This window comes from Tarenaya hassleriana, unplaced genomic scaffold, assembly GCF_000463585.1.
Source record: "Tarenaya hassleriana unplaced genomic scaffold, ASM46358v1 Cleome20, whole genome shotgun sequence".
Lineage (NCBI taxonomy): Eukaryota > Viridiplantae > Streptophyta > Magnoliopsida > Brassicales > Cleomaceae > Tarenaya > Tarenaya hassleriana.
In genome coordinates this window covers 1,473,103-1,481,741 of record NW_010965373.1, presented here as the reverse complement: position 1 = coordinate 1,481,741, position 8,639 = coordinate 1,473,103, and the positions used below count along the sequence as shown (strand labels likewise).

The following is an 8,639-nucleotide window of genomic DNA, read 5'->3' as shown; positions in this document are numbered from 1 at the left end:
GTCTTGCTATTAAGGTTGTGGTTATTGAATTTGTTGTTGTCCATTCCCCGAGATATATTTTGTAGTTATGTGCAACTCTATTAATAAATTTAGGATGGGAACATTTTCCCACCAGCTGAGTAAATGTATTTTAGCGAGAATATTCGTGTTATATTATTTTAAATCTATTTTTATATACAATGATTATTTGTTTAACTTATACCTTAAAAATATATTTCTCAAGTTTTTTTATGTTTTCTACGGTGGAATGTGTTGTAATTATCTGTGATTTTAAAATGCGGAGTAAATTTCATTAATTCATTTGTGTGTTGTTTTGTATAATAATTTTTATGTCTACAATTCTTTTGAACATAAGTGGGATAAACACGTAAATTTCATACCTTTTGCGCGACGGAGTGCATGCTTGGCTAATATGGTCGCTCGTCTTATAGAGCGATTCTTTGCACATTGTACTGCAAATGAAGTTAGACAATTTTAATTAAAAAATCATTAAAAAATCATTCAATTAATAGGTTATGCATAATTTTGTAATTTTTTTTTTACTTTAATGCACAATCTTATATATATATATATATATACACTATATTTTTACCCTTTCTTTCCGTAATGGCAGCGGATTCTTGTATAACTTTACCGGTTGACCGATATTTCTCAGCAAGCCATGGACGTTGATTAATACAATCCCCCCAAAAACCTATAATTGGGAAAAATAAACCAAAAAATTGGAATAACAACTATTTATAATAATGTTGGAAACATAAGTTGCCGGTATAAATGGTAAATAATATTTGGAATTAGACCATACCTTCTTTGACGCTGTCTATTTCTGCACGGTTGTGTGTCGTATTTGTTCTGGGTTTGCGCATCTTGGCAATAGTCAAACTACGAATTTTATACATTTAAATTTCGAAAGTACTTAGGAATTGTTAGAAATTGAAAACAATTCTAATGCTGTAATATCAACCATGTTTTATCTCTTAGGGTTAAACCAATACAGCAAATATGCGATATATAATTAGATGAAATTATATATAAGTGTTTTCAAAGTTCACGATCTTGCTTATCCATATAGTTACGCAACAAAGTTTCTTATTAAATACTTTATACAATTTATAAAATAAAATTATCGAAACTATTAATACAATCTATAATGGATAGTATTGTTATAAAAATTCAATTACCAAAAATACATACAAATGAGAATGTATAAACATATGAAAATAATTTTTTTTTTAAATGAAATTGTCAAACATTCAAATGATTATTGCGAGGCTTGATTAAATAATTTCTTTACGGCTATATTAAATTTTGAATGCTAAAATGTGGAAGATTCTTTGTATCTGCGGATATAGTTATTGGTTACAGTATTAATGTATTTTGGAAATTAAAATGTTTATTATTTACAGATATATTTTAATAATAAATTATGTACGTCACGATATTTTTTTTAAATTGGATTGTGTAATAATTTAAAAACATTTCCAGATCACCATTTCGCGTTAAAAGTTTCAAATGTTTCGGAGTTTGTTTGACAAAAGTACACACCGTCCGTCTACGCGTATTACGGGGATTTTGGTAAATTTCATTTTTAAAATATGCGTCACACTTTTAAAACTCCTAAACTTTTCATTTCCAAAACTGAATTGCATAACGTGTTTTTTAATTCCATTTCGTATTTGAATAATTGAATTTTGAAATTTGTACATATTCAAGTAGTGCGTTCATTACCACCATAACAAAATTATAAAAACAGAGCAAAATATGCGTTGATATGGTTATATTATATATATACGTATAAGATGTTGGGATTTACATTATAGTGGGTTTGGCATTTTAGATTTATGCAATACTTTATGAGATGTTATATGTTATTGGTAGGGATATGAAATAGGCCAAAACATTTTAAGATGTGAGGAGACACGAAATCAATCATATTCGTCGGTATTGTAGAATATTTCTGTTTTTTCCTAATATTATTCTTGGTTGAACCCTTTTTTCAAATGGAGGTGATAAATCAAATAGAAGTTCATATTTAAAAAAAAAAACATTATAGAAGTCCATATATCAAACCGGCTAAGGCTACCTAAATTTTTTAATAGATTGTATTCTATTATTTCTTTTCAAAGGGAACATCCCAATAGGCCAATACAATTGGAACCTGTAATTGTTATTATTAATATACAATCGGTACTCTCCCAAAATAACATGTGTGATATACCAAAAAAAGTACAGCTGTTTCGATGGAAGTAAGAACTGAAATTGATGTGATTTTACAAACTAACCTGGGGGTAAGAGAGATATGAGGATTCCAAATGGCACCCAAACTGGGGAAGTGTTTTTGAATTGTTTGTAAATATTTTGTTTATCGAAGCTTTGAACAAAGGACATGAGAAATGGTTTTGGTGTACTTATAAATAATAAGTGTATGTAATAAATAATAATCATGATTTATTATTATTCTAATTGTTTTTATGTGATTGCAACAATTTAGGAGTTTGTTTGATTGGATTGAGGAGTGTATTTGTCTTCGGGATATGTAACCTCCAAGCAGCATTATAATTGAGTAACGTTATTTTATTCAAAGTAATTATGTCTCATTTTAATACACATTATTGCTGTCAATTGTAGCCAGCATTATAATTGAGTAGCGTTATTTTATTCAAAGTAATTATGTCTCATTTTAATCCACATTATTGCTGTCAATTGGAGCCAACATAAATGTCGTAAAATTTATGAGTGCGTTACCCCATTTTACCAGAGTGAGACATATAGAATTACAAAAGTAGACAGCTTTAAAAAAAGTACTCCTCCTCAGATTAAAGGCATAATCAGCAAATCTTGTTATCTCTCTATTTGCGTAACGCGGAACTACTGGCGTATGCAGAAAAGTCAAGCGGGAGTTTGACCAGCGAGAAGCTGCTGCGGTCACTGGGGACTCCGCCGCTGTTACTACAGTACTGAAGCTGGTTGGCCGTAGGCGATGAGGATTCATATTTTTGGTGTTAGATTTACTTTTGTCATTTTTGGAATTCTCTTTCTCTCCAATTAGAAAACAAAAGTTATATACATATTTAAACACATAATATGTAAATTACATACACGTATCTCTAATATGTGCATAATTACATACATATATGGTGTTCTTGGTGGTTATGTACACCACTTCCGTGGTTGTGTAGTATTCACTTACTTGCTTGGTTGTGATCGCGCTTCAGATTTGGTTATAGCAAATGGTTTTTATTCATTATGTTGGTTATAGGACCTGGAGAAATGAGTAAAAGTGGTTGCCAAGGAGAAGGCGGTATGTGATGGATGATGAGTTGTTCTCCATTTTATATATTGCAGCTTGCGAACTAAGTTTCTAAACCCTGATGTTAATTCTGGGTTATAGGAGAAAGACACCAACCCTTTGTGGAGTGATTCGTTTGATATTGCTAATGGAAATGATAATTGAGTTGATTGTGTTGGTTGCCAATGCAGGGTTCTCAGTATCAGTTAGGCCACTTTTGTTTGAGGGTTGCCAAAGTATAGCCAATTACGTCCGAGAACTTGAAAGTAATTGGTAGTGGTACTTGATTCGTCATAATCTTGATAGAAATAAAAAGAAGCAGTGAAATTCAAACAGAATATAGGAATCCAAAAAGGGAAAATAGAAAAGACAGAAATTATAACTTTGAAATGGAGTTCGAATATTAAAAAGGGTTTTGGAAATGATATTTTTATTTGTGACGCGGTTTTTTCCCCAGCCTCTTTACATTCTGAGCTTGCGCTAACTCATGTGAGACCTCATTTGTATTGTCCTGCAATAATAGACATTATATTTTACATATGGTTATCAATACATTTTGTAAACAAAGATTTATGTTAAGTACCTTTGTGACATCTGTATCTTTGGGTATGTTATCTTTGGATCCCGATGCATCGTCAAATATACGGGACACAGTGAACGAATGATGCTTAGTCGTGAAATTATACGGTGTCACTTTGATTTGGAAAGTCATTTGTTTACCGATAATAGGTGTAAAACACTTTGGTATATCGCCAATTTTTCCTTCCACATCGACATTAAGCACCTATTTTTTAAAAAAAAAATTCATAGACAAAAAATAAAATAATATTCATTGTTAAAAATAGTTATGGGGATAACCAATAAACCCATAAATGACGGAGAAATTTGGAAAATGAAGAATAACTTACATTTGGTTCAATTGATTCTGAAGCACGAATGTTAAGTAGTTTAGTCATTTCTCTATCGAACACAGTGAAAAACGCTACATCTTTTCCATCTTGCACAACTAATTCAACCCGGAACCTTAAAAGATAAAATTTGTTGGAAATCCAATTGTGTTAATCATTGATATAAAAGAATAACGTTGCAATGAGATAGGGGAAAAAGTTTAGGGATACCTCAACACTCCGACTGCGTTGGTATCGTGGCAATAGTTGCAAACCATTGATGTCGATACTTTCGCTAATTTTCTAGAACACTTACCACAAGCGACATAGGTCCATCCATTTTTAAGGGAAACTTCAATAATTGTGGCTTTGCATAAAAACTCCGCTTCCTATATTAGGGTCAAAAAGAGATTATGTTTTTTCATAATTACATGTATATATTTAGATTATTAAAATAAGAGTGTAATAAGTTCAAATGTTTATTATGATTTTTTATTTGAATTGAGTTTTATCATACCTGACTTTTGGACAATGTTATGAAATCGCACAATTCAGATATAGAAACCGTCTCCATCTTCATTACCGTATGAACGGGCTGCTCAATCTGTAGTGCTTCATCTATATTATCTTTAAACCTATTTTAAAATATTACGACATAATTTATAAAAACTAATTAAAATACATTCATAGTGATTAAAAAATATAGAATTTAAGACATACATGCTAATGAATGTTTTGCTTGCATCAGCCTCATCATCAAAGTAAAACTTGGAAGCTGATGTTGTATTGAGGTATAAAATTCCTGCATGAAGAGAAACAATTATTCAAATTTATAATTATCTTTTCCAGGATTTAATATTTTATTATTTTAGTAAAAAGGGAAAGTATGAAAACACAATTAAGACCGACGCCACATGTTTTCAACTAATAGCTTAAAACTTAAAGTTACCACTATATAACATTTGAGGAACAAAGCACAAATGATAAATAAATAGGATTGCTATTGTAAATATAAATCAAACAAAAGAATGCATGTAAAGAGAGAGATAGGCGTAAAATAATACAAGCTTTACTTAGGTTCATCAAAATGATGTGGCATATTATTATGGGCAGTAGGTTTTTTATTTCTAAAGCTGTGAAACCATAATATTAACGAACATTAAAATCCCGGAACATAGTAATAATAATCATAATGATTTAAATAATACTAACAATAATTTTACCAATAATAATGGAATGCACACCCCTATCATACATGTATATGTGACAAACCAACACACTCAACTGTCAAAACTTTTATGATTAATTTAGGTCTATAATAATATAAAATTTGGATGTGGAATATAGAGTAGATATGTGCAAATATACGCAATAGTTTATCTCGCAAATTTGAGTACCGTAATATATTGTATGGTAATTGTAATTTTCATCCCCGAGAGAAACAATGTTTTTGGCATAATCTTAAAAAAGGTCTTTATAAAATATTACCTCCGACAAACTTAGGATTTATATTAGTCACCAAAATCACTCTTGGTTGTTTAGCTGTGTTCTCCAGTTTGAGACGGAATTCATCGGCTTTCGTCTCCCATGCAGTCATACGAATGTCTTGGTAACTATAACAATTAAACAAACACTTTTGAAAATAAAAAATGGCGAAAAGAAATATAACATTTGTTAGAATAATATTTTAACATTGGAAGTAAGGAAAATATAAATATATATACCTTGCCATTTGTAGGTCAACAACAACTCTTTGCTTGGATAACAAATGATCGTTGTTAGTATCTCTTATACGTTGGACTCGACCAATAACATCTTTGGTAACAAAATAAAATTAAAAAAAAATTAGTATCTTAGAAGACATACTTTTTGGAAAAATGAAAAATAAAAATAATCAACAAAGTTAATATGTCTATTCACCTGGTAATTCTTCATTTTTGTTAGCCAACGCAATTAGTTCATCGTAAGCACGAAACCTAAAAAACTCTTTTGGTATCTCGATAGTGGTTACTCCAACTTCTGATATATTAGTTCGTTCCGTGAAACGAATAGATAGTTTGAAATCAGTAAGCTTGAATAGATCGTTAGCCCTAACAACGGCAAAATCGGTTAGAAGATAAATAGCTCCTTCACGTAACACGTCTTTGTAGCGACTCAAAAGATGGCGACCAATAGATCCTTGTGCAACAGTAGACTATAAGGGAAAAAAAGAAAGTGATAAGTAATTTTTTTTTTGGAATAAGCATAGACATTTGTGATCATAAGAAACTTATAAATTTTGAAAACAATGCAATGAGGTTCGGTATACCTTTTCGTCAATGAGTAGAAAATCTACACTCATGAGTTCATCACCTTTTTTGACATTTCGAGCTTCCCAAAATCGTAATAAACGGCCAATTATTCGCTGCATTGGTCGACCGATCCGTAAATCACCGAACGTGATACATGGGGGAAGAGTGTCAAATCCAAATGAAGCCATTAGCAGTATAAAAGCAAATATAGAGGTGCTGTGTTTCAACGTTCGTGCAAATGGGAGTATTTCCTAGTAAACATGAAGGAGTTTATAATGGAGCATATTTCAAATTGCTACGGGAAACATTAAAATAAGACAAATATTTTGTAACTTCCCCTCCAAATAATTGAATAAGGGGACACGAATGGTCTCTAATTGGTGTTAAGCACTTCCCCACTTTGTGGATGTATGAATAATTGGTGTTAAGCGTTATTACCTTTAGTTGTATGGTAACCTTCACGTATTCCTGGTTTTAATACACATTTTAGTGGTGTTATTATTGCGGTGTTATTATTGCAGGAGTTATACACATATTAGTGGTAGTTATACTAACTTTTATACCTTTACAAATTCTCTTTTTAGTCCCATTTAAAAACAAACATGCGTGCATATTTATACACATAAAATATATACAATTATGTGTACACAATCACATACACGGTTATGTATATATATAAGCATACATATATACATATATACTTATAAAGTTGTACCGTTTATTTTTTAAACTATATATTATGTGGGTGAAATTTATTAGGAAGTTACAAATTTAACTGTTATAATCTAAACGCAAAACATATCTACATAATATATATCAAATATCATACATGTATACATACTATGTATACATACACACGTATGGATATATACATAATTAATTTGTATATGCAAAACATATGATAATGTGACGACTCAATTTTTGGTATCTTATTGTATATATATATACACACATATATACAATAGTTCACATGTACATATATATATATATGTGCATATATATTACATATATATATTCATACACATTGACATATACTTTACAAACAGACATAATTTTTTGTGTATTCAAAAATTTAAGCGACATACACATGCAATATATATATATATATACACACGTATGGATTTTCTATCTTTCATATACATGCTATATAAATTTAAGTGTACATGTATACACACCAAACTCATACACATGCTATATATGAGGTGAATGATGTAATTAAATGTTTATATAATGGAAATTATTGATAACCAATCAAGATCTCAAAAACTTCCACCTAGGATGCTTAGGTGGCTTCACCACAATCCTTTAAACACAATTATTAATATATATAGATTTGTGTCTCCAGCTTAGCGAGGTTGACAACTTGATGTCCAAAACTCAGAATCTGCTGACCTCAAATTCTACAATATATGGATAAGATCAATGCACAACACATCACATTATATTTGTCTTTCTTGGAAGAAAAAAAAAAATCTAATGGCACCCTTGTCAATATTGAGATATTCAAAATTATTGCAAATAATTAAAAAAAAAATACATAAATTTTGACAACAAAAACATTACATATATACATTATAAACATGACATATATACATTATAAAAAAACATGACATACATACATATATATATATATGGGTGATTAAATTTCCTAAAAATGGTTGTTTAAAAAGATTTTGAAAAAATGTCCATAAATAATCTAAAGGGCAACGAAGGGCAAAACGCGTGATTGGAAAATACAAACCAACTGCGGGTTTTCGGTTTTTTATTTTCCGGTTCAGTATTTGCTGACGTCACTCACCTGTATATATACCACGTCCTGATCGACTCCGGGATACGCGTTCTATTCTTGTCCATCACGTTTCTCTCTCTTCTTTCTCTCTCTCTCTCTAGAATTCAAATTTCATCTGTGATTACTTACCTGAAACCTGAAGAAATCGACGACAGCGAAATGGGGGGATGTGCATCAGTTGGTCGAATCGAGTTTGACTCGTCTCCGACGGCGAAGATCGTGACGGTGAACGGCGACCTCCGGGAATACAATGTCCCGGTGTTGGCGTCGCAGGTCCTGGAAGCCGAATCTATGGCTGCTTCTTCACCTTCATCTTCCTCTAGATCTACTTCATATTTCATCTGTAATTCCGATTCTCTCTACTACGACGATTTCATTCCTGC

At 31.0% G+C, this 8,639-nt stretch overlaps 2 protein-coding genes across 3 annotated transcripts in view; one reads left to right on the top strand and one right to left on the bottom strand.

Moving 5' to 3' along the window:
* Positions 1-3,645: 3,645 nt before the first annotated feature.
* LOC104813725 lies at positions 3,646-6,956 on the bottom strand. 2 transcript variants are annotated; one of them, XM_010541449.1, is made up of 11 exons: positions 6,485-6,956; positions 6,097-6,370; positions 5,901-5,991; positions 5,665-5,789; positions 4,897-4,978; positions 4,694-4,811; positions 4,408-4,565; positions 4,198-4,312; positions 4,010-4,073; positions 3,873-3,904; positions 3,646-3,800 (listed from the first exon to the last, which is right to left on the bottom strand). In XM_010541449.1, the coding sequence occupies exons 1-11, from the start codon at positions 6,653-6,655 to the stop codon at positions 3,720-3,722; spliced, it is 1,311 nt and encodes a 436-aa protein (XP_010539751.1). In that variant the 5' UTR covers positions 6,656-6,956; the 3' UTR covers positions 3,646-3,719. The 2 variants fall into 2 exon arrangements, with proteins under 2 accessions (XP_010539751.1, XP_010539750.1); XM_010541448.1 differs by having other exon boundaries at positions 3,873-4,073.
* A 1,183-nt stretch (positions 6,957-8,139) lies between these two features.
* The window catches only part of LOC104813724, a 1,317-nt gene continuing 817 nt past the window's right edge, over positions 8,140-8,639 (top strand). The window contains exon 1 of the mRNA XM_010541447.2: positions 8,140-8,634. Within this exon, the coding sequence (XP_010539749.1) occupies positions 8,416-8,634 (219 nt within the window). The 5' untranslated portion in view covers positions 8,140-8,415. The remainder of the gene's footprint in view (positions 8,635-8,639) is intronic.

Coding starts and splice junctions, on each gene's coding strand:
- LOC104813725 (XM_010541448.1), bottom strand. CDS start 6,655: ATGGCTTCATTTGGATTTGACACTCTTCCCCCATGTATCACGTTCGGT. Junction 4,979..5,664: donor AAATCCTAAGTTTGTCGGAG/GTAATATTTTAT, acceptor CTCTTCATGCAG/GAATTTTATACCTCAATACA. Junction 3,801..3,872: donor AAGATACAGATGTCACAAAG/GTACTTAACATA, acceptor CTATTATTGCAG/GACAATACAAATGAGGTCTC.